This window comes from Geotrypetes seraphini, chromosome 1 (genome assembly GCF_902459505.1).
Source record: "Geotrypetes seraphini chromosome 1, aGeoSer1.1, whole genome shotgun sequence".
Taxonomy (NCBI): Eukaryota; Metazoa; Chordata; class Amphibia; order Gymnophiona; family Dermophiidae; genus Geotrypetes; species Geotrypetes seraphini.
Window position 1 is genome coordinate 156540665 of NC_047084.1, and position 25472 is coordinate 156566136.

Here is a 25472-nt window from a genome sequence, read left to right on the forward strand (position 1 = left end):
CTTCTGTAGCTGCTCCTTTTAGCAACATAGTAAATGACGGCAGATAAAAACCCAAATGGTCCATAAATTAATCATTTAGGGGTCATTTTACTAAGGTGCGCTAGCCATTTCGGCACATGCGCTAATATTTAGCACATGCTAAAATGGCTAACGGGCCTTAGTAAAAGGGCCCCCTAATTTAAATGGCCTTTTTCTTAGATATTTCTGGGCCAGAAACCCAGAGCTCTGCCCGGTAGTGTGCTTAGGTTCTATTTTTTTCCCCGTCACAGCTCATTGCAGCCCATCTTAACCACCCCGGCCATTGAAGCCCTCCCCAGCCCGTCCTCAACTAAATGTCCACGGGACACAGACCATGCAAGTCTGCCCGGTACTGGCCTTAGTTCCTTCAATATACATCCATTATTTTCTTTTTTCTTTTTTTTTTTTTAATTTCTTTATTTATATTTTGAATTTGACAATGTATACATTTGAAAAATCAAAAAAAAAAAAAAAAAAACTATATGAAAATACACTATTAACATCAGAAATATTACAATAAAAATTTTAAATCCCTTCTTAACCTATAACAGTAATGATATTATATTATACTCATCAATATTATAGAATATTATGAAATTTATACCTCTAAATAAATAATACACCCCCCCCCCCCACCCACCCTGGATGTACAAAGGAATCTAACATAAAGAAAAAGGAATCACTTTAATTATAATGTGACAAAATTAGTTAATGGACCCCAAATCCCCTTAAAGGATTTAACAAACCCTAAACGCTCTGCCATAATCTTTTCATATTTATATGTTGCACATTCAGTTCTGATTAGAGATCCTCTGTATTTATCCCACACTTTTAAGTCTTTTTTTTTTTTTTTTTTTTTTATCATTTTCCTTATCCCATTATAGTTGACCTTTTGAAAGTTAAATGCTAATGTAGCAGATTTCCTTACGGGCTCTTTTACTAAGCTGTGCTAGACCAGTTAAAATGAAGTACCAAGGCATCCTGTGGCAACTCCAATGTGTGCGTGCTATATCTAATTTTATTTTTTTAAGGGGCGAGTCATGAGTGAAGAATGGACACTCCTGCGCTAACCAGTGAACGCATCTACATAACCACATGGCTAGCGCAGGGATATCATATGAGCCCTTACCATCCACAAAATGGGCAGTGGTAAATGCTCAAATGGTATTTTTTTTAAAGGTCGTGCACTAATGGCAACATTAAGGACCCCGTTTACAAATCTGTGGCAGCACACCAAAACCCAGAGGAACTGAATGGGCTTTAGTACATTTACCATGGCAGCATCGCTACCACGGCTTTGTACAAGGGGCCCTTAGTGCATGACCATTAATTTAAAAAAAAAAAAAAAAAGGCCTGGCCTTAACAAACAGGAAAGACACACTTAAGGGTAAACTACGGCATTTTTTTTTTTTTGCTGTAGCTTAGTAAAAAGGACCCCTAAGGGGGTCTTCTCTCCAGTTATTAACTCAAATTTCACCACATTATGATTGCTATTTTCAACTAGACCCAACACCTCTGCATCTCACACCAAGTCCAAGCATTTCACTAATATACAGTAGCTTCCTCTCTTGCGAGTTCCTGAACCAGCTACTCTACGAAGCAATCATTTATTTCATCTAAGAACTTCACCTCCCTAGAACTTCCTGACATCAATTTTAGGGTAGTTTAAAATCACCCATTATTGTAGCACTGTTAAAGTTGTTAGCTTTCCTAACTTCTGTGAACATTTCATAATTTGTCTATTCATTTTGGACCGGCAGACAATACTATAACCCACCCTACTCTTTCACTTCACCCATGGACTTTCTATCCATATGGATTCCACATTGCAATCTGTTTCCTGCAGATTTATTCAGATATTTCAAAATGTGATTTTTGTTTGCATCTACAACCTGATTAGCAGTTGACAGAAATAAATTTGTAATCTAATCTAAATTGGTATTTATAAACTGCTTTCTCCCTACAAATAGGTTCAGAGCAGCTCATAATAAAAATTATATTCATACTTATTACAGGATAAAATTCATCACAAACATATAATCATCCAATTTCTAACTCATAAATTTCTCAAATAAATATGTCTTCAAAGCTTTCCAAAAGAGAATACAAGATTGATTTTTCAACGACTAGTAGTAAAGCTTTCCAAATTTTTAGAGATTGGTAAGAGAAAGAGTTTACTAGATTTTTTTAGTCTAATTCCTAACAAAGGTGCAACTATATATCTAGTCTATGAGATATTCCACTGGAATTAGATCTAATTGGAAAAGATATTATTTGAATAATCTGTGGTAAGGTCAGTCCATAAAACATCTTAAAAATAAAACAATTTTTTCTTTCTGTCTGCTCTTCCCTTAAAAGGCACCTATCTTACTTTTGTCTTTTTTTGCAACCTCTCTATTGGAATGCCCTAACTTTTCCATTTTGATAGTATTCTTCAAAGATACCTTGCTCTGAACCATGTGCTCCTGAGTGACTGTCAGCTTTCAGTGTAAAAGCTGCAGAACCTCCTTTATAAACATTATTGCCAACAGCCTGGTCCCACCCCCCGATAAAATGGAGTCCATCTTTTTAGGAATAGGCTTCCTTTCCCCAGAATGTTGCCCAATTCTTAACAAATCTACCCCCCTTCCCTTCCCTGTTATATCATCTCATCCACACATTGAGACTCTGAAGCCCTTGTCTGCCACTTGGCCCCTGAGAATGCTACCCTGAGGTTCTGGATTTCTTTCTACCTAAGAGCCCAAATCTGGCTTCCAGATCCTCCCTCCTTACCACACTTTACTATATCAATGGTACCCGCAAGTACCAACGCAGTCAGCTTATCTAGGTGATGTGTGATGTTTGTCACCATTGCACCAGAGAGACATATGACCATGCAATTCTCACAACCACTCAGCTGATGGACATGTTACTGCTGAATTCACCTCTCTCCAGTCTCACAACAGTCTAGAATAGTGGTTTCTCTCCAGTCTAGAATAGTGGTGCTTAAAGCCTACTGGTTCTCATGATCTGTCTTGTATATTCATGAGGAACATTTGTTAATCTGAGCCTGGTTCTTAAATCCAACAAATGCAAATATATCTCTTGTATTTAAGGATATTCTGAAAACCAAACTAGTTGAGGTTTTTATTTCTCCTCTAAAATAAAATCTAAATTATACAGTCATGGGTTCAATAAAAGGTGTTTTAGAAATAAAATCACTTCCAAAATTAGATGACTAGTGCAATGAAATCTAAGAATCGATTTTGCACAAAATTTTCATAACATATTTTCTAGTACGGCTTCCTTAATGTGCTCACCATACCTACATAGCTTGAGGCACATGAGATGAAACCTGAGTTATCCCAGGACAAGCAGGCATGATATTCTCACACATGGGTGACGTCATCTACGGAGCCCCAGCGCGGACAGCTTTTTAAGCAAACTTGCTAGAAGTTTCAAGTTTGCACACTGCACCACGCATGTGCTAGCCTTCTCGCCACTAGAGGGCGCATCCCCACCTCGTGGTCCTCAGTTCATTTTCATCCGCGGAGCCAGAAGCCCTGTGGATAAATTTGTGCTACTTTTGCCTTCTGTCGCCGCGGCTGTGTTCGGATTTTCGACGCGGTCGCTGCACTACGTTTATTTTCTTTCTTTGTTTTCTTTATTTCTCAAAAAAAAAAAAAAAAAAATATTTTGTTTTTCCTTTTCGCTCCGGGGGCTCCCGGTAGCCGTGGCCGAGGAACCTCGCTTGTTCCCGGCCTTGTTTTGGGCCCATGTCCCGGCCCGTAACGGGTTTTAAGAAGTGTGGTAGGTGTGATAGGCTTTTGTCCATCACTGACCCTCACAGGTGCTGTATACGGTGTTTGGGGCCCCATCACCCGACAGCATCGTGCCCTAAGTGTGCCACCTTCCAGAAACGGGCCCTTACTCGTCGCAAGGCCCGCATGGCTGATCTCTTTGCCGTCGATACCCCGACGGGGAAGGCCTCGAGCTCGGCCTCGGCTTCGGCCCCGGCCTCGACCTCGGCCTCGACATCGGACCCCTCGGCTCCCGCGAAGCCGGTTGCCTCGCAGAAGCAAGCCCCGGGTAAGTCTCCACTTCCTTCCTCAGTTCCATCTAACAGGAAGCCATCCTCGGGCTCTTCGTCGGCGGGACCGTCGACCTCGACCCAGCCCAAGGTGTCGAAGGGGTTAGCCCCGAGGGAATACTCGAAACCGAGGTCGCCCTCTGCGGAGCGCCCCCAGGTGTTGCCTCCGGGTCTCACTATCCCGGCGTTCCAGGAGTTGCTTCGCGCTTTAATCTCCTCGGAGCTTTCTGGGGCCATTGAGACCTTGCAGCAGGCTTCGGCCTCGCCTTCGGTCTCGGGGGCCCCGCAGTTGGCTACCTCGGCCTCGGGCACCGGCCTTTCAGCGGCCGAAGCCCCCTCGGCCTCGACCTCGACGCTTCCCTCGGATCCGAGCCCGGTGAGACAGCCCGAGGTCAGTGTGCGGTCCCGAGACAAGCAGCGCCGGGTTCGCCGGATCTCCTCATCCTCGTCCCCGAGGTCTTCGCGGGGTTCCTCGCCCTCGAGCAAGCCTCGGGCGAAGCACCGCCTTAAAAAGGCTAAGCGGGCTCAAGCCTCGCCTCTGAGGAGTCGTCGCTCGACCCCGCCCGAGACCGGAGCTTTGCGTGTCGAGGAACTCCGCCTCGACAACCCAGATCTTTTGCGGTCCCCGATCCAGGAGAGTTCCCGTGCCTCCTCACCGAGGCGGAAGGGACGGGCCTCCATTCCCCGTACCCCGGGGGGTTCCCCACGGGGGTCTCTTCGGCGGACTGTGTCCCCGACTCCTTCGAGGTCACGGGATCGTGCCTCTTGGGGTTCGGGGTCCGGGGGACAGTTCGGGTATTCTCGCCAGGCCTCTCCCTTCGGCTCCGTTGAGAAGTCTCGGTCACCCTCCCCGCCTGCACGGACATCTTCTTTTTCTAAGTTTGTCCACGACATGGCGAGGGCTTTGGGGGTGGACCTGTCGGCAGGGTCACACTATACCAAAGAATTTTTGGAGGAACAGGATTCTCCTGCCCCGCAGCGGGAATCCCCCCGCCTCCCGCTTAACAAGGTCCTCCTTCAAACCTTGCTGCGGAACCTTGAGACCCCTCTTACAGTGGCGGTAGTGCCCACCAAGATGGAATCCAAATACCGGACTCTTCCCCCTAAGGGGTTTGACAAGGGGCAACTCTCCCATCAGTCGCTCTTGGTGGAGTCGGCTCTTAAGCGCTCGCAGCCTTCTAGAGTCTCGGCTGCTGTCCCCCCGGGGAGAGAGGGTCGGACCCTAGATAAATTCGGCCGCCGTCTGTACGCGAATTCCCAGATGGCCACAAGGGTCCTCAACTATGCTTTCGCCTACTCTTCCTACCTCAGGTCCATGGTCAAGGATCTGCCGGATTTTCAGGGGGTGATCCCGGAGTCCCACAGGGATAAATTTGCCACTTTTGCGTCGAACCTGTCCCAGCTCAGATTCTATCTGTTTCATGCGGTATATGACGCCTTTGAGCTTGCCTCGAGGGTCTCGGCTTGTGCGGTAGCCATGCGCCGGCTGGCGTGGCTACGGACCCTCGAGATGGACCCCAACCTGCAGGAGCGATTGGCCAATCTACCCTGCGTCGGGTCGGAGTTATTCGACGACTCCCTGGATGCGGCTACCAAGAGGCTTTCTGAGCAAGAGCGCTCTCTGGCGTCTCTGGTTCGTCCAAAGCCTAAGCCGCCGGCTCAGAGGCCTTTTAAACAGCCGCCTAGGCGGTATCCTCAAAAATCAACACCGGCCTTTTCGAGACCTCCACCCCGTCGCCCTAACCAACAGGGTAGAGGGGGGCCCGCCAAGCCCGCTACGCAGGGGGCGTCCAAGCCGGCGCCGTCTTTTTGACGGGATGAGCGGCCGGGGGCTGGCCCCCGCCGCGAGGTCGCCCAACCCCCTCCCCATCGGGGGTCGGCTCACGGCTTTTGCCAGGGCTTGGTCTGGGATTACGTCAGACGCATGGGTGCTCCGGACCGTCTCAGAGGGCTATTCGTTAAACTTCTCCAGGCAGCCTACAGACATGCCCCCCGGGGCGTGCCCGTCCAATCGAAGCCAAGTGACCCTTCTCCGAGAGGAAGCCAGGGCCTTGTTGAGCCTTCGGGCGGTCGAAAGGGTGCCTCTCGATCAGCGAGGCCGGGGATTTTATTCCCGTTACTTTTTGGTCCCGAGGAAGACCGGGGACTTGCGCCCCATTTTGGACCTCCGGAAGCTCAACAAGTTCCTGGTCAGGGAGAAGTTCCGTATGTTATCGCTTCCGATTCTATACCCTCTGTTGGACGAGGGGGACTGGATGTGCTCCCTCGATTTGAAGGAAGCGTACACCCATGTTCCGGTGCATCCCGACTTTCGGAAGTTTTTAAGATTTCAGGTCGGGGACTTGCACCTACAATACCGTGTACTACCCTTCGGTCTGGCTTCGTCCCCTCGGGTGTTCACGAAATGCATGGTGGTGGTCGCGGCTGCTCTGCGTTCCCGGGGGTTGCAGGTCTTTCCCTATCTGGACGATTGGCTGATCAAGGCCCCGACAAGGGAAGGAGTTATTTCAGCGACCCAACAGACTATCACGCTTCTTCAGGGTCTCGGGTTCGAGGTGAACTTTCCCAAGTCTCACTTGCAGCCGACTCAATCCCTCCAGTTTATAGGGGCCGTGCTGGACACGGTTCTCCTCCGTGCCTTCCTTCCTTCTCCGCGACTGGAGGCCCTGCTTCGCCTGGGCCGGCAGGTTTCGCAACTGCAGGTAGTGTCGGCTCAACGCATGATGGTGCTTTTGGGGCACATGGCGTCGACGGTCCAAGTGACCCCATTTGCTCGGTTGCACCTGAGGATTCCTCAGTGGACCTTGGCCTCGCAATGGCGTCAGGACCGCGACCCGCTATCTCGACGTTTGACTGTGACTCCGTCTTTCAGACGCTCGCTCCGTTGGTGGACCAACTCTACCAATCTGTCCGGAGGTTTGCTCTTTCGCGTCCCTCCGCATTGCAAGGTCCTGACCACAGACTCTTCGGAGTATGCGTGGGGAGCTCATCTAGACGGTTTACGAACGCAAGGCCTATGGTCGGCCGCGGATCGTCGGTGTCACATCAACGTGTTGGAGCTTCGTGCCATTTATCTGGCCGCTCGGGCCTTCGGTCACCTCCTGCACGATCGAGTGGTTCTCGTTCGGACAGACAATCAGGTGGCAATGTATTACGTCAACGAGCAAGGGGGGACGGGCTCTTGGCCTCTGTGCCAGGAAGCCCTGCGGCTTTGGACATGGGCCGTCTCTCAGAACGTTTTCTTGCGGGCGGTTTACATTCAGGGGGAGCTGAATTGTCTAGCAGACAAACTCAGTCGTCTCCTCCAGCCGCACGAGTGGTCGCTGAACTCCCGAGTCCTACGCGAAGTCTTCGACCGCTGGGGGACTCCTCAGGTGGATCTGTTTGCTTCGCCCGAGACTTGCAAACTACCCCTCTACTGTTCTCGGATGTACTCCCGGGACCGTCTCGAGGCCGATGCTTTTCTTCTCGACTGGGAGGGGAGGTTCCTTTATGCGTTCCCTCCTTTTCCTCTGATTTTGAGAACGTTGGTTCATCTGAAATCGACCAAAGCCACTATGATTCTCATTGCGCCTCGTTGGCCAAGACAACACTGGTTCTCCCTGCTTCTTCAACTCAGTGTCAGGGAGCCTCTGCTTCTGCCTGTCTTTCCCTCTCTGCTGTCTCAGAGTCGGGGTTCGCTGTTACATCCCAATCTTCAGTCGTTGCATCTGACCGCTTGGTTCCTTTCCCCTTGACTTCGATTCCAGTTTCTCACTCAGTGCGGGAAATCTTAGAGGCCTCTCGCAAAGTCTCGACTAGGCTTTGCTATTCCCAGAAGTGGACCAGATTTTCTTCCTGGTGCTCCACCAACCACCTTGACCCGGGTTCTGTTCCAGTGTCTTCGGTGCTGGAATATCTGTTGCATCTGTCGAATTCTGGTCTGAAGACGACTTCCATTCGAGTGCATCTTAGCGCCATTGCTGCATTCCATCAACATCTCGAGGGTCGTTCCCTCTCTCTACATCCTCTGGTTTCTCGTTTCATGAGGGGTCTTGTGAATGTTCATCCTCCTCTCAAGCCTCCTCCTGTAGTATGGGATCTTAATGTGGTCTTGGCTCAACTGATGAAACCACCTTTTGAGCCGATCGATAAAGCTCTCCTTAAGTTTCTTACTTGGAAAGTAGTCTTTTTGATTGCACTCACGTCCGCTCGTCGGATTAGCGAGCTACAGGCTTTGGTTGCGGATCCTCCTTTCACGGTGTTTCATCATGACAAGGTGGTTCTTCGCACCCATCCCAAATTTTTGCCTAAGGTTGTGTCTGATTTCCACCTCAATCAGTCCATTGTTCTTCCGGTATTTTTTCCGAAGCCCCATTCTCATCCTGGTGAAACGGCGCTTCACACGCTTGACTGTAAGAGGGCGTTGGCTTTTTATCTCCAACGTACTAAGTCTCATCGGAAGGTTCCTCAATTGTTTTTGTCCTTTGATCCTAATCGGGTAGGACATCCCGTTTCCAAGCGTACCTTATCCAACTGGTTAGCTGCTTGTATCTCTTTTTGCTACGCTCAGGCTGGTCTCCCGCTCTCGGGTCGAGTTACGGGGCACAAGGTCCGGGCGATGGCAGCTTCGGTTGCTTTCCTCCGTTCTACTCCTATGGAGGACATATGTAAAGCTGCCACCTGGTCTTCGGTTCATACGTTCACCTCCCATTACTGTCTGGACTCCTTGTCCAGGAGTGACGGCCGGTTTGGCCAGTCGGTGTTACGTAACTTGTTTTCCTAAATTGCCATCCTCCCACCTACCCTCTTTCTGGTTGGCTTGGAGGTCACCCATGTGTGAGAATATCATGCCTGCTTGTCCTGGGATAAAGCACAGTTACTTACCGTAACAGGTGTTATCCAGGGACAGCAGGCATATATTCTCACAACCCGCCCACCTCCCCGGGGATGGCTTTTCTTTGCTGGATATGGAACTGAGGACCACGAGGTGGGGATGCGCCCTCTAGTGGCGAGAAGGCTAGCACATGCGTGGTGCAGTGTGCAAACTTGAAACTTCTAGCAAGTTTGCTTAAAAAGCTGTCCGCGCTGGGGCTCCGTAGATGACGTCACCCATGTGTGAGAATATATGCCTGCTGTCCCTGGATAACACCTGTTACGGTAAGTAACTGTGCTTTACCAGTACAGCAGATGTAAAAGGCAATGACAAAGTACTAGTTATAACAAGTAGAAACTCATGAAGTTATCACAAAGCAGATAGTTTTGTAACATTTGGCCTATGGTGTCCCTTTCTTTGATCCTGGTCTCCAGGTGAGGGAGCCTTTGCGATATGCTCAGCCTGCCTTTGCTTCCAGGTTTCTAAAATGCAAGACCTCTCACACTCACTTATGACTAGTGACCACCAGGTTTACAACAGCTGCTAAAGTAATCTCAGTATAAACAAACTTTTATTCTGTCTTGCATCTTTTTTGTCTTAAAGGTACTATTTTCCTTTTTGTCCCAAAGAAACCTGTATATGGATCAAAAAGCAATGCCTTACATGTCCACACATACAGGGTGCATTTGCCATTAGTATGTAGTTTGGTTGGTTGGTTTGTATACAATCTACCTATAAAGTACCTCATATAGAAATACTGCACTAAAACACAGGAAAATTAAATAAACTGTCCCCATTTTCTGCACACTGATCACCTCTGGACTTCTGATCACTTCAGAACATGTGCTAAGCCTGTGTGCAAACCACAATGCTCATACAATTACAGCATATCAGAACATAATGGCGCCAGGCCTCTTACTCAATTTTTAAATCATGAAAAAAAAACAACAGACAAAACAAAATGCCTTAAAAAGTTACAGCACCATTGCTCACCTCTTTAGACGGATGCTTTTTCACTAATGCTGCCTTATGATAGCACTAAGGAATAAAGCAGCCGAAATCTTAGAAAAGTGAGCTACAAAAATACTAGCTGCCATATTTTCTCACATATTCTCTCAGAAACCCAGTAGACCAGCATGAAAACACAAATGAGACACTGAACAAAACAGATGTAAATATGCAGTTCCTAGTTAATTACAGCAGAAACAAACCTTGAGGGTGAACAGTAGGGATCAAAGATGCATGAACACAGATTCCTTACTGCAATCTAGTGGCTTGAATTCAGAAAACATGCTCGCTCTCTCTCTTACTCACCTTGACACACTTTCTGGAATATATCCTGGAATGGAAAAGCCATCATTTCTTCTGCAGGACAAGGGACTCTGAGACAAGTCAGAATGTGTTTTCCATGTGTCGCCTACTGATCCGACTGGAAGAAACGAATTCAAATGCTGAAAAGACTGCTCTCGAGGGACAGGTCGCGATACGGAGATTGTGCCTTGAGCCCCAATCCTGTAGTGAAACGACTGCCCACCTGAGTTAACACCCACGATAGCAGATGATGGCATGCTATTTTCTTGATAATAAGCATCGTCATTGGGCTCTGGCTTAATCCCCATTGTCAGGCCAGGATTTGGAAACCTGTCACCATCACTACTGGCGGCAAATGATGTAACAGGTGGTCCTAAAATCCCAGAAAGTGAATAGTAGTCCTTGTCATCCATGAAGGAAAAATATGAGCCATCTATAAAAGGAAATGGGTTTACTATGTGTGTCCCTTTAAATGAAGTATTTGAACAAGCATTTTTAGATGGTTCGCTCTTGACCGATACTGGAAAAGTCGAGTTGGCAGAAATATCACATTTCTCTCCAAGACAAGTGCTACTGAAAATTCTGTCTGGGTCTGGTTTTACAAATTTACACAGGTCCAACTGATTGGCCGAACCATTGGTTGAGATGTTGTTCTCCAATCCTTCCATTTTAGAAAAAGCGACTACACATTTGTCCTTTGTTTCTGCACTGGGAACGATTTGCTGTACTGTTCCAGATTCAGTAGACATCCCTGAAGGGGGGAAACCCAGAGTGCTGTTTTCTGGGCTACAAATTGAAGACCCCCTGGTGCTCATTGCAGGACTGGAAAGCGTGGACTTGTTATTGGTATTGGAAGGACTGGACATAGAACATCTCGAACAGTTAATGTTCCCAGGACTAGAAACCGATGATCTCATGGTAATGTTGATGGGGCTCGACACTGGAGATTTCAGGCTGCAGTGACTAGGAGGGCTTGAAATGGGTGATTTCATGCTACTTAAGGGGCTAGAAAGAGGAGACTCTAGATTACTAGTTTGTGCAGGGCTGTGAGACATAGGGCCCTGACTTTCAATGTTTGATGAACATGACATAGGAGTCCCTTGGCTTACCATACCATGTACTGTGAAATTACCAAAGTTAGTGGAACAAGCAGCTGAAGAGGCTGAACTATTTCGAGCAGGGCTTCGACCTGTAGCCATGGCAGAAGGACTACAACCTGAAGGGCTCTTCTCATTGCAGACTACAGGGCTTTTGACAGTGCTATGCAATATAGCTCCATTCACAGAATTCCCAGTGTCTGGTACTACAGATCTTAGTGGTCTGTTAGTACTGTTTAATGCAAAAGAGCAGCGACTGTTCCCTTTATAAAACTTCACAGATTGTTCAACACTTTGATTCATCTTTGCAGGACTTATGGCTCCCTGTTGATTATGCTGATCATATGGGTATTCAGGTTCTCGCATGGAATTCATGTACAATCCCATAGATTCAGCTACAGTTGCTGAAAGCTCTTTTGACTCTAGCTCAGATTTGATGTCCTTAGTTAAAATGCGACGGTGATTATTTTCTTGCCTGAGGCAAGGGTGTAGTAGTTCTTGTTTTCCTCTGCTGTTTTCCAGATCACCGCCATGTGGAAAAGCATCAGAAATGCAATTTAAATCTAAAATATCCATGTAGGTGTTCTCCTGGTTCTGCTGCCCATCGCCTGCAACTGAATACTCCATGGACTGAGGAGCCTGATTCCACTGTTTCTCCATATCTCTGCCTTGTGAGAAACTGCGGTAGTCTTTGGTCTCCATAACTAGGAAAGAAAGTGTTCATAAGAAAAGGAAAATTAGTATACAAAAACATTTTCAGACATAACTTTAAAACCACACAAAAAGAAGTCAACCACAAACATCTCAGGAATACTATGCATAGATTGAATAGCAACACTTTTGTATTCTTTTTAAAATTACTTTTCCAGTTTGAAATGATGAAAAATCAAATATGCAGACTGTCTCATATTAAACTATTACAGGTAATTGACCTTGCAAGAAGAGGTCCAACATTTTCCAATATTAGAAATTTCATATTAAAGAGCTTCAATAGAGACAGCCTGAATAATGAATCCTGTCTAGTCTAAATTACTCCTTTTCTGTACTGATGAGAGAGAAAATTAGTCAGACGATATTCTTCCGTTTGTATTTAGTTGCCCTTTCACTGCTCTAGCAATTCCAGCTCTTCTTAAACATCAAAATAAACCATTATTCACTCCTAGTCCTTGCTAATCAAATAATAAAAAAAGCATTGCTAACCATTTCCCTTATAAACATACGCTGTAAGTGACAATGTCTCATTTAAAAACCTTTGCACATGCTATCCCTACCAGAACATGGGAAAAATGATTTTCAGAGGTTTTTGACATATCCAAGTGGAAAAAACATATTTAAGCTAAACATTTCCCAGCATAAAAAAAATACTGTACCTTTCAAAAAAAAATACAGATACTGAAACTGGATAATTTTTGAAATGCGTCTTGATGCAGAAAAGGGGTCTGTAAAGATGTGTGAGTGATGGTGTGCACAGAAATGTGTGGCAAGTCTTGAGGTTTTGTCAGAGCAGAGGGCTTTCATCCAAAAAAGTTTCATTCCGATACATGTTGATATTAATCCCTAACACTGATAATAAATATGCATTCCCTCTATATACTGTATAAGCTAGTCACTTTTACAATAGACTTTGAAGGTGACATTGAGAACAAGTTAACTGTGAAACTCAAGAGGAAGAAAATGTTTCAACTATTCATATGCCAAAACAGAACTAAATATTGCTTTCATCCAGTGTGTATCATTGTGCTAGGTACACTAAAAATATGAATCAACCCACATAAGGTCCTGGCTTCTTATGCTTATGTCTGGAGCCAAGAAAAGCTCGAATCCACATTAAGATAAAACGTGCAATTCTACTTTATGTACCAAATCATAAGGCATCAAACCTGCTTCTTAGGAATTCCAAACTTGATTACATGGAACCTAGAGAGCTTCTGTTAGGTAGAACACTTAGGGGTGCTTTTATTAAGGTGTGCTAACTGATCAGCGCACGCTACATGCATTTAGCATGTGCTAAATTCGTTAGCACACCTTAATAAAAGGACCCCTTAGTGAAGGGGAAAAAATTTAACTCATGCAATATTGCAAAAACAAAAGTTATATAGGTCCCTGATCATTTATCTGTAGCACATAATTATTGGACATAAGGCATTTAAAAAACAAAAAAACCCAAACAACTGAACATGCTGTTCATCAGACAAAGCAATACTATCTATAAGTTTGTCAGAGCATGTTTCTGTACATTTATTTAAGTTAATCCAGTTTATGGCAGAACAGTAAGTTATCAACACCCCCCCCCCAACTATAAGTTTCAATTAAGATCAGTTTAACTTATTTGTAAGATGCCTTTTAAAGGGACCTGTCATGCAGTGTGTGTGTGGGGGGAGGGGGTACCTTAATAAATCGAAAACGCTTAAATATCTAAAAATCAGAACACGACAGCATGTGAATCAAAAGTGGTTGACTACATGTACAAAAAAGTCCTTAAGTTTGACAAAACTTAAAGAGGCAGCACATATGTGAAATAAAAAAAATAGTTTAGTGTTCACTAAAAGTGATATTTCCATACGATTGATTCATGAACTAAATTTGATTTCGGGCACTTTCTTGTGCACTTGAGGGAACATTAGAATGTATGTTGTTGTCATGACTGGTCTGTTTTTCCAAACGACTGTGAATGTCTACTTGTAACCCGTTCTGAGGTAGATAGAAATCTAAATAAATAAATAAACGCATGCTTATTTCAGGTTGCTGAACTTTCTTCCAGGGTTTTATTGCGTTTCTAACTGCAGAGGTGGCCGGGGCCACTATAAAGAAAAAATAAAATAGGGAGGTCTCATAACAGGAAAAGAGAGAGAGAGAGAGCGAGAGCTGGGGGGAGGAGCCTGGAGGGCCACGTTTTGAGGCGGGTAGAATTCGGGGGCTCGAGGGGAGTTCACTGCAACCCTCGTTCCCGCGCTCGCCGACAGCACGAGCTCCGCCCCCTTCCTGGGTGCTCCAGCAAACACAAGGTCATTCCCCCCTCCCCCCCTTCGTCGCGCAAAACTTAGGACCTCCTAGCGGTACTCACGATGTAATTATACACACGGTCAGCAGCAGCCGCCGGGTCCGATAATCATAATGAATGCAGATTTAAAAAAATAAATAAATAAATAAAAAGCCCCTCGAGGAAAGCGAGACGAGACTGCCAGGCTCGTTTCTCCTCGCTCCCCAGCCACCTGCCGCGTGCACGCACGCACGCGCGTTCGCTCTACCTGTTGCAGCTGGTCTGAGAAGCATTATTTATTATGACATGCTTAATTATTATGATTACTCCCCCCCCACCACCTCTTTTAGCCCGTCCCTTCGGGTCTGGAAGCCCTGCAGAACTCCCGAGTGGGCCGCACAGAACCGCGGACCACATACATAAACATAAAACACTTCGGAACTTGAAGAGAGAGAGAGGAGGGGGATGGGGGAGGGGCGCGCGATGGTCGTGGGACAGGTCAAGCCCTGGCACGCGGCGGTTGTGGCCTTCTCCGAGCTGACAGAGAAAAAGGGCCCGTCCTTAAAATAAAATAACGTCGCAGGTTATAAAAGAATTTGCATAAGCAAAACCCAAAAGGTAATAATAAAAAAAGAGGGAGGGGGTGCAGAAAAAGTTGGCCTACCTCCCTCCCCCCCCCCCCCCCGGGTTATTGGTTCGGAAGGCCGGTAGACCCGCGTTGTGGCTGCCCTGCCTCCCCCCTTCATTGGGTCCGGGTGATGCCACTCAGCGGATCCGGTGACACAGCTGATCCGAAGTTACTGTGACACGAGCCTCGGAGGTAGAGCCCGCTCTGACCTCTCCAAGCGGGGGGGCTTTTTTTTTTTTCTTGCCGTGCATTCATCTGCCCGGGCTGCCTGCCTCAAGATCTCCAGCAGGGTATCTAAAGGGCAAATAAGAAGGCAGCCTCAGCTCTCTCCAACCTTCACTGCTGCAAAACCAGGGAGCTGGAGGGGATCCCTTGTCCTATATTTGTTTCCCCCCCCCCCCCCCCCCTCGAGTACATCTGACCACGCATACCCCCACCCTTTCCTCGAAACCTTTAACCTGGAGTGCCTTACCTGAGCCAAGGTGAAACCTCCCCCCCCCCCTTCCCCACCGGCTGGAGCTCTGCGGGAGAGCAGTCTTCCGCCTTGCTGCTTCTGCCGATTGCTTCCCCCGCGTGCACCTAACCCAATCACATTCCAGGGTTATTTTCTTTATTTCCTCGTTTTTAAGGAATACACGCGCGTGCAATTAAAAAAAGGGCAGCTGTCTGTTCGGAGAGCGCCAGCTTCGCAGTGCCCTGGCTCCGTTTACCTGACCCGTACCTAACGCTTTAAGCTTGCCGCCTGTGAACTGATCGTTTCCCCAAAGTTTGCATTCTGCAAAGGCGTAAACAGTTTCGGGTGCTCTGACAGCATGCTGCGCAGGGCATCCGTTTGCTTCCCAACTCTTTTTAGCAATATTTTTTTCTTCTTTTTTCATGCATGCCTTACTTAAGTAACCATAAATCCTGGCGGCAAGTCAAGAGTTGTGACGCATTTTCAAATATGCATGTGTGATTTATAAAAAACTTATTCTTTTCGTCCCTAGGAAACTGAGGAGCAAGGAAAGCCCGGCGGAGCAGACAAACCCCCGACATCTCTTGACCTAGAATCCTTTTATTCATTTGTCTGCATTTATTTTACTGACAAGCCCCGCTGGAAACAGGTTTGGTTAATTCGTCCGAAAACCAGGACGAAAGTGCTCCCTGGTAAAAATAAAACAACATTTATTTTTTTTTTTTGTAATGTACAGTATCTGGGCGAAACGCAGCTTATTAAATTAACAACAACAAGGCGTCCAGACAGATCAGTATGGAAACAGACACGCACGGCATCTCTAGGTAGCAAAAGCAAACCAGTCACGTGTTATTCTGCGCTTCAATATTCTGCCAATATTGATCTGCACTTCCCAAAGCAGACAGGAACCATGTTGCTCCCAGACTTCTCAGTACTATTTTAATAAGAAATGCAAGTTTAATTATTTCGTGCGCTCTCACCCATTTAACCGGCATTGGCGTGGACCAGGTACTAATGTCTGCATGTGTACAGTATGGTTTGTTGGTGTGTTTTGTGTTTTTTTCTAACCCAGCATGGACCTTCCACTATCTGTTGCTCTCCACCCCCACCCCCAAGTCCTGTGGCAGAGGTTTCACACTCACCTTTCCTACGACATCACAGACGGCTTGACCTGCGGGCTGCAGCAACTGCCCACAGCCACGGCGATCTGGGGATTTTTTAAAAAAGTATTATTCCTGATGTCTTTTGAAAACGAATTATACAGTAGTAGCAATAAATTGGAGGTGCAGATTAAATCCCGAAAATCCAGGAAGGTAGGAATGGCACTTGAGAGACAGCCGAGTTCCGTCCTGCTTGCAAAGGATGAGGTGGGGGGGGGGGAGGGAGGGGGGGGGGTGGCGGAAAAACCAAAATGAAAATAACCAGCAAGTTCACTCCAATCTCCACTGGCGACAGCTACAGTAAATTTGTCCAGTCACACCCTCCCTGCTTTTAAAAAAAAAAAAAAAGTAATAATTATATAATAATAATCCGTGGAGGTGGAGGAGGTGCCAATTGCCAAGAAAAATGGGTGGGCAAAAAACTTCCAAGTCATTCCCAGCGAACTCCCCGCCTGCGAGGACGTCTGAGAGTTTACACAGCCACACAGGGTGTAAACTTTTTGTTTTTAATAGCCCTATCCTCTCGTCCTTCTTTCTTTTTTTTTTTTTTTAGGGTTGTCTTCAACGTACTCTCGCTTTAAAAAAAAAAATGTTTTCCAGAGGGTGCCGCTATCCTGCTGTTCGCCGCCGTGTTTTGGGGGGGACTTTAATTATTGTGGCGCTGTCATTGCTAGTCGGTGGGGGGCGGGGCAGCTGTGGCAGAGAGGGTCGGGGGTGGGTGTATTTTCTTGCTAAGCGTCTGCGCTGACAGGGCAGAGAGAGACACCGCGAGTGAAGAAGAGGCGGGAGACTCGCGATCAGCGCCGGCCAGAGGAGGAGAAGGCGGCTGCTGTTGCTGCGGCGGCGCTCTGGCTCTGAACTACAGCCAGCCAGCCAGGAGGAGGAGGAGGAGGGCTAGCAAGCGCGCGCATTCTCATTCTCGCGCTCTATAATCTCTGGCCAGGCTCGCGCGTCGCTCTTCCTCCAAGGCTAGCGGGGGTGGGGGGGGGGGGAGGGGGGAGAGGTCTGAGTGCGCCGCGCACGCACGTGCAGTGTCCGAGCCGCGCCGAGAGCTGTGGTAAAAAGGCGCGCGCGCGCGAGCGAGTGAACCGTAGGGGGGAGTGGGGCAGCGTCGGGACGTTGACGTCACCGTCCTCCTGTCAATTCCCCAACCGCTCACCTGTTCCCCGCCGCCGCCGCCTCCTCCGTCTGGTGCTGCCGCGCCGCACGCTGCGCCGCCCACGGGCTTTGAGATAGGCTGGGCGAGCGCCCAGACGACGGCGGTCTCTTTCCTTTTTATGTTCAGCGTCCCCCCTCCCCCTTTCTCTCACGTCCACCTTTTTTTTTTATTTTGCCTGATAGAGGTGTCATAGGACCATCCGTCCTTCGCTGAAAAGAAAATACAGTATCGGTACCTCGCGCCCATCTGAAGATTGTCTTGAGAGACGTGGAAGCTGAACTAGAAACAACCCGGGACTGTCACAGATCAAGGACACTTAAGGCATCGGGCAGCTGCCCATACTTGCTATCCTTGGATAGACTATGGATGCTGTATGCACCTAGGCAAAGGCTAGAGCCATTTGAGAGCAAGTATAGCTTGTATTGCAACATGTATGATTATAGCTTGTTGAAAGGACCTGCAGTAGTGACATTTTCAGTCTTTACTTAACTGTGGCAAAAAAAAAAAAATACAGTAATTTGCTTCCTGGACCTCCATAGTTATCAGTCTCATTAATAAGAGCATTAATTTATCATAACTAGGAGTTTTCAGCTTCCTCTGCTCTTCAGTGACTCAACCGTCTGGAAGGTATGACAGAGCATTTTATTTATTCTTTTGGCTTTACAGTAGGCAAATCCACTTGGGCTTTTCAAATGGCTACAAAGTATTTTCCCCAGTTTCAGCCTTTGAAGGAACTGCAATTGCAGAACCTTTCTGCTGTTAACCAGTGCCACTTAAAGGAACTTGCTCTTTTTTAACTACTGGCTCATATTATACATACCAATATTGTATAAATAATTACCAATGGTATGTACAACTTACATGGCAACACATGGGATACACTTGCACTACAAGGTGGTCAGTGATTCTTGTCAGATGTGGGAAGATATTAATGAGCACACTGATAGAAGAAATATAATATTCCAATATCCTTCAAATGGTATTCCTCTGGGGTTTGGAAATACAGACATAGTTAAGAACAAGTACTTAAGCACTGCAGAAATAAAACCAGAAATGCATTTTTTTTAAACACAATACAAAGACATCTGTTATATACATTTCCCAAAGCTAACATATTTCAGTCAATACATTTTTTTAAATTTTTTTTTACCTTTGTTGTTTGGAGATTTATTTTTCTGCTTTCCTGTTTTCTGCAAATTCTTCTTCATACGGTTGCTGTCCATTGGTTCCTTCTACCATAGTCCAGCATTTATTTCTTCCTTCCCTCCCATTGTACAGCATCCTCACACCTTTCTATCCTGGATCATTCTCCCTCTTTTTCCCCTTCCCTCTCTTGCGCAGCATTTCTTCCTCTCTTCTCCACCCCCATGTACAACATGTCTTCCTCTCACTCACACTGTCCACCATCTCTCTTTCTCTCATTCCCTCCCTTACTGCAAAGGGAGTGGGGAGAGAGAGGGATCCTGGGTGTATCTCTCCCACCCCCCTCTACTATCATATCCAACATTTCTCCCTCTCTCATCCCCTGGACCACGTGCAGCATCTTTCATCCCTGCCCACCAGCCTCATGCCCAACATTTTTCCTTCTCTTACCCCTCTCCAACACCATGCCATATCTCTCCCTCCATTCCCTCCACCACTATGCCCAACATTCCTTCCTCTTGCATCCCTTTCAGTCTGTCCCACTGTTCCCTCTCCACCACCATATTCAACATTTCTCCCTCTTTTCTTTCTCTTCCCCATGCATCTGTACCTCAATTCTCTCCCTCCTTATTCTACGCTTTCTTCCATTTCCCATGTGCACCATCTCTTTCCCTCTCACACACCCATGCCCAACAACTCTCCCTTTCTGTTCCCTCCCCCACCTTAGCATCTCTTTCCCGTTCATGCCCCCTCCCTTTCTTCTGTGTCCAAATCGGCTCCTTCCTCCATTTTGTGTCCTAAGTTTGTGCCCATATCCAAATATGGCCCCTCCTTTATCCCAAGTACGTGTCCCCCCTCTCTCTCTCTCCTTTCATTTGCCCAATGCATGCACGCTTGCCCCCTCCTTTCTGTGGCCTAACTACTTCTGTGCCCCCTTCCCATGAGACTGTACTGGAGCCATCCAAGTCAGCCACCTCCATTTTGCCTTCCAGCTGCACTTACATCTTGGCAGGGCCATGGTTCCTGCATGTGGCTGTCCCGGAAGACTTCCCTCTGATGTCAGCTCTGATGTCATAGGAAAGGCTTCCTGTTTGGCTGTGGGTAATATACTGGGAGCTCTACATGCTGGAGGGCAGGAAAAGGAGGTACACTACTGAGGTAACATTTGAGCCCCTTGAGGTGCCTCCATTCCTGCAGGATTCCCGCAATCCCGTGGGTCCCTGTGTGATCCCCGTGACCCCAGGGGAGGTCCCCGCAGGATCCCCATGGTTCTGCATGATTCCTGTCATCCCAGTACCCATGCAGCTCTCTAGTGCTGACTCCTAAAGTGGACCATAGCATAAAGTACGTAACTATGATTTGGATTATTCTTCCCAATGAGCACTTTGCATTTGTCCACATTAAATTTCATCTGCCATTTAGATGCCCAGTCTTCCAAAGGTCTTCCTGCAATTGTTCACAGTCCTCTTTGAATACTTTTGTGTCATCTTCAAATTTAATTACATTAATTTAATTTAACATGGTGCTTTATATACCGCTAAATCTCCCAAAGGATTCTATGTGGTTTATAAAACAATTAAGTAATGTCCAAAAATCTAATCAGGTACAGTACTTTGAATTTCCCTCTCTGTCCCAATGGGCTCACAATCTAACTATAGTACCTATGAAAGAAATATTTACTTACATTTACCTATATAAAGAGAAAGAAGAGGGAAAAACTAATACAATAAATTCAATACTATAAGTGCGCAAAAGGCACTAAAGAAGGGAAAACTTCAATATCAAAGAGCCCCAAAGAAAAATTCTAAAAATAAAAGCAGGAAAAAATTAAACAAGCCCAACAAAAATAAAGCAAAAAGAAAATTAAAAATAAAAATAAACCTCAGTCATTCTCACTACCTTCAGTCTCAGTCACTTCTAATTCCATGTCTATGCATTATTACATTGCATTCTGGCATATTCCACCCTCATGAGTTTCATGGTGGATAACAATATATTTCTATTACTGGGAACAAACCCAGTTAAACATAACGCAATGACAAATATTCAAATAGCAATGAAAACTACTGGGTCAAACTTAAAACTATGTCTCCCAAAAGAGCAGAATCATACAACAAAACTGGAAAGGAAGAACTAATAAAGTCAACTTCACTTAAATATATAAACTTTAAACCTGAGAGGTGCTCAGAACCTTGAAAAACAAGGTGGAATAAATGCTAATGGGGACAAGCCCCTATAGACATTTCAGTGTTCTATCATTGCATCCTCTCCGTGTTAGAAAGAATATAGTGAACCAACTTTTCCAAAAATTGATTTTTGGAAAAGTTGGTTCACTATATTCTTTCTAACATGGGAGAGGATGCAATGATAGAACACTGAAATGTCTATAGGGGCTTGTCCCCATTAGCATTTATTCCACCTTGTTTTTCAAGGTTCTGAGCACCTCTCAGGTTGAAAGTTTATATATTTAAGTGAAGTTGACTTTATTAGTTCTTCCTTTCCAGTTTTGTTGTAAAATATTCAAATAGAACATTAATAGTAGAAGATGAAAAATTTCAAGATATATTTTTTTTAACAAGAATGTCTTTAAAGGGTTTCTAAAAACAGTATATTGATCTATTGATGAGGGTGATGATTCCAAATTAGTCCCCCCTCCCCTTTTACAAAACCGTGAAAGCGGTTTCTAGCACCGGCTGGTGCACTGAATCCTCTACACTGCTCCTGATACTCATAGAAACTCTATCAGTGTCGGATCAGCACCGAGAATTCAGTGCGCTGGCCAGTGCTAAAAACTGCTTTCACAGTTTTATAAAAGGGGTGGTAAAAAAAGTCTGATAAAAGAAGGATGTGTTCCATTGAATAAATGATCTAATTGTTTTTGGTGAGGGAAATTAAAGATTGAATCTCTTCTGTACAATATGACCTGGTCTTCCTGCTAGTAATGAAATCAATCCACTAAATGTGGCACCTGGCCATATAGAATATTAAAAATCATAATACAAAGCTTAAAATAAATCTTTGCATTTACTGGCAACCAATGCAATTTAATAAATTATGGTGTAATTCTATAATATTTAGAGATGGACAAAATTACCCTCACCGCAATATTCTGCATAATTTGTAATCTTTTCAACAGCCCTTTAGCACATCCTAAATAAACAATGTTATAGTAGTCTATCTGGGAAAGAATAAGTGATTGAACCACAAGTACAAAAACTGGCATATTTCCAAACTACCCTTAGGCCCCCTTTTACTAAACCACGCTAGCGGTTTTTAGTGCTGGGAGCCATGCTACATGCTGCTCCCTAAGCTCATAGGAACTCTATGAGCATCAGGAGCAGCGCAGGACATTCCCAGTGCAGCTCTCTGTGCTAAAAACCACTAGTAAAAGGGGGCCTTAATTTCCTTAAAATAAAAACTGATTTTTTACTAACCAGATTAACTTGATGCTCCAAGCTCAATGACCCCCCCCCCTTTTTTTATTTTTATTTTTTTTACAAAAGCATAGTACCAGTTTTTAGCACCAGCCATGATGGTAACAGCTCCAATGCTCATAGAATTCCTATGAGTTTAGGAGCTGTTACTGCCATGGCTGGCGCTAGAAAACATTCTACGTTTTTGTAAAAAGTGTGTGTGTATTGGGGAGGGGTTAAATTAATTGAATGCCCAAAACTCTAGTTTACATATCAAAAGTGTAATTACTTTGACCAAAGTATGATAAAAGATCCTATCTAGCCTGATCCTATGGGCCTAGCCAAAGAAACATAGGGCTCCTTCTACAAAGCCACGCTAGGGCCTTAACGAGTGGAATAGCGCATGCTAAATTGCCGCACATGCTAGCCGCTACCACCTCCTTTTGAGCAGGCGGTAGATTTTCAGCTAGCTTTGTAAAAAAAGCCAATAATTTTGTCTATATTTATCTTCAGCTTTTGGGTTGTCAATAATTTTGTCTATATTTCTCTTCAGTATCAAGCACTAACTTTAATGCAGACCAATAGGAATCTTTATTATTAAAAGTCAAGAGAATACTGATGTCATCTGCATAAATGTAGCTGAATACATTAAGATTTTCAACTGCCTTTACCCAAAGATTGCATCATAACATTAAACAATATTGGGGACAAGGGGGAACCTTGTGGCACCCCACAAGCCATTTTCTAACTAGTAGATAATAGACCATTTTCACTCTATATAATTGTTGTGATAAGAACCCATCTATCCAATTTAAAACTTTGCCCTGTACACCACAATTTTGTAATACAGTACTTGTTTTAGAAGATTATGGTTGACAAAGTCGAACACACTTGAATGGTCAAATTGTATAAATATGACTTTCTGGCTGTGACGTATGCCAGTAATCCCCCAGATATAGAAGATAGAGCTCTGGATAAATTTGGATGCAAAATATTCCAAGCAACCATGCTTGCAAACAGAATTTTAAACTATAATTTTTACATGACATTTTATCTGAAATCTCTGGTCCAAAAGATATCTCTTTATGACCAATATATTCCATCAGAACATCATTACTTGTACCATAATTTAGTTAATGATCTCCTCTTGACAAGGAAATACATGGCTCATTCTACATTTGACACCTTCAATATTACCTCTTGAGCCTCTGCATTATCCATTGTAATGTGCAGACAAGCTTGGCTGTGGATATCTGATCTGGATGCCAATGTTCAAGACCGTTTTTCTAACATACTCTGCATAGGAGAGGATTTATTTGGAGATCGAATAGAGGAGGCCGCTCAAAAAAATCAAATGTCACACTGACTGCATGACAACCTTGTCCTTGAAATCTTGTTAATCTCATCCTACAAGGAGATATTAAAGCACTTTCAAGTGTACAAATTTCTATTCAAAACACAGATATCACCAGCCTGCTATATCTGCTTGACCAACTCAAAGATGGTCCAGACAACAAAGGCAGCAGAACGTATCTGTGCCTTCTCAATCCAAACCACAGCAGTCTTTTTTTATTTTCTTCTGGAGAGCATAGCCAATATTTTTTAACCTCTGCCTCAGGCTCTACCTGTTGGGAGATGACTCATCCATTACCATTATTGCTGGACCCTTATAGCTTCAGATCACTGAGTCCTTCAAGTGGTGAGTCAGAACTATGCCCTTCAATTGCAAAAAAAGATCCACAAATCATCCTCTAAGATGGTCATTTTTCAACTCCTAGCAAAAGACCCTCCTTTGCCAGGACTCTCATCCTTTTTATATCTTTTTGAAGATGTGGCCTCCAGAATTATATACAATATTCTAAATGAGGTCTCACCAAAGTCTTATACAGGGGCATCAATACCTTCTTTTTCCTACTGGCCATACCTCTCCCTATTCAACCTGGCATTCTTCTAGCTTTCGCTGTCTCCTTTTCAACCTGTTTGGCCATCTTAAGATCATCACATACAATCACACTCAAGTCCCGCTCCTTTGTCTTGCACATAGATTCTTCACCCCCTAAACTGTACTGTTCCCTCAGGTTTTTGCAACCAAAATGCATGACCTTGCATTTCTTAGTATTAAATTTTAGCTGCCAAATTTCAGACCACTCTTCAATCTTCACCAGGTCTTTCTTCATGTTATTCACACCATCCGGCGTGTCTACTCTATTGCAGATTTTGGTATCATCCGCAAAGAGACAAATCCAAGAACAGAACCTTGAGGCACACCACTGGTAACATCCCATTCCTCGGAGCGATCTCCATTGATCACTTCCCTCTGTCACCTTCCACTCAACTAGTTCTTGATCCAGCCTGTCACTTTGGGACCCATCCTGAGGGCACTCAGTTTATTTATTAGACTTCTGTGTGGAACACTGTCAAAGGCTTTGTTAAAATCTAAATATACCACATCTAGCGCACATCCTATATCCAATTCTCTGGTCACCCAGTCAGAGATCCATGTTGCCTCCAGTCCTGTAATCCATAGGATTCCAGAAACCACACCATTCTCTGTTGTAAAAGTATTTCCATTAATTTGCTTACCACAGAAGTCAGACTTACCGGCCTATAATTCCCTACTTCTTCCTTACTTCCACTTTTGTGGAGAAGGACCACATCTACCCTTCTCCAGTCCTCCGGTACCACTCCCGACTTTAGAGACTCATTGAAAAGGTCAGTCATTGGAGCCACCAGAACTTCCCTAAGTTCCTTCAGCAACCTCGGATGTACATCATCCAGCCCCATTGCTTTGTCTACCTTTATTTTAGCTAGCTCCTCACAAACACAGCCCTCTGAAAATCGACCAGGGTCTATTACTCCTCCATTCCTACGTGCTTCAGCCGTGAACATAGAACATAAATATTTGTTAAGCAATTTGGCCTTTTCTTTATCAGCTTCTACATATTCCTCCCCTTCACCTTTGAATTTAAAAATGCCACTTTTGCACTTCTTCCTATCACTAATATATCTTTAAAAAATGTCTTGTCTCCCTGTTTTACCGTGTCAGCTATTTTTTCTTCCATTTCCATCTTTGCTTTCCTGACTACACAATCAACCTCTCTTTACTATTTTTCCAGATATTTTTGCCTATCTTCCTCTTTCTGTAACCATCTTCCTCTAGGAGTGTCTAAATTGGTCATTCTCCA

At 45.1% G+C, this 25472-nt stretch overlaps 1 protein-coding gene across 6 annotated transcripts in view; it reads right to left on the bottom strand.

The window, feature by feature from the left end:
• Positions 1-17810, bottom strand: part of NR3C2 (nuclear receptor subfamily 3 group C member 2) — a 545520-nt gene extending 527710 nt beyond the window's left edge. The window contains exons 1-2 of one of the 6 annotated variants that reach the window (XM_033940500.1): positions 17732-17810; positions 10257-12054 (exon numbers count right to left, since the gene is read on the bottom strand). In XM_033940500.1, coding sequence (XP_033796391.1) covers positions 10257-12052 — 1796 coding nt within the window. In that variant the 5' untranslated portion in view covers positions 12053-12054; positions 17732-17810. Of the gene's footprint in view, positions 1-10256; positions 12055-12720; positions 12860-14414; positions 14626-15679; positions 16062-16554; positions 16780-17731 lie in introns of those variants that run through there. The other 5 variants (XM_033940480.1, XM_033940464.1, XM_033940489.1 and 2 more) reach the window with 5 other exon arrangements.
• Between the last annotated feature and the right edge of the window lie 7662 nt (positions 17811-25472).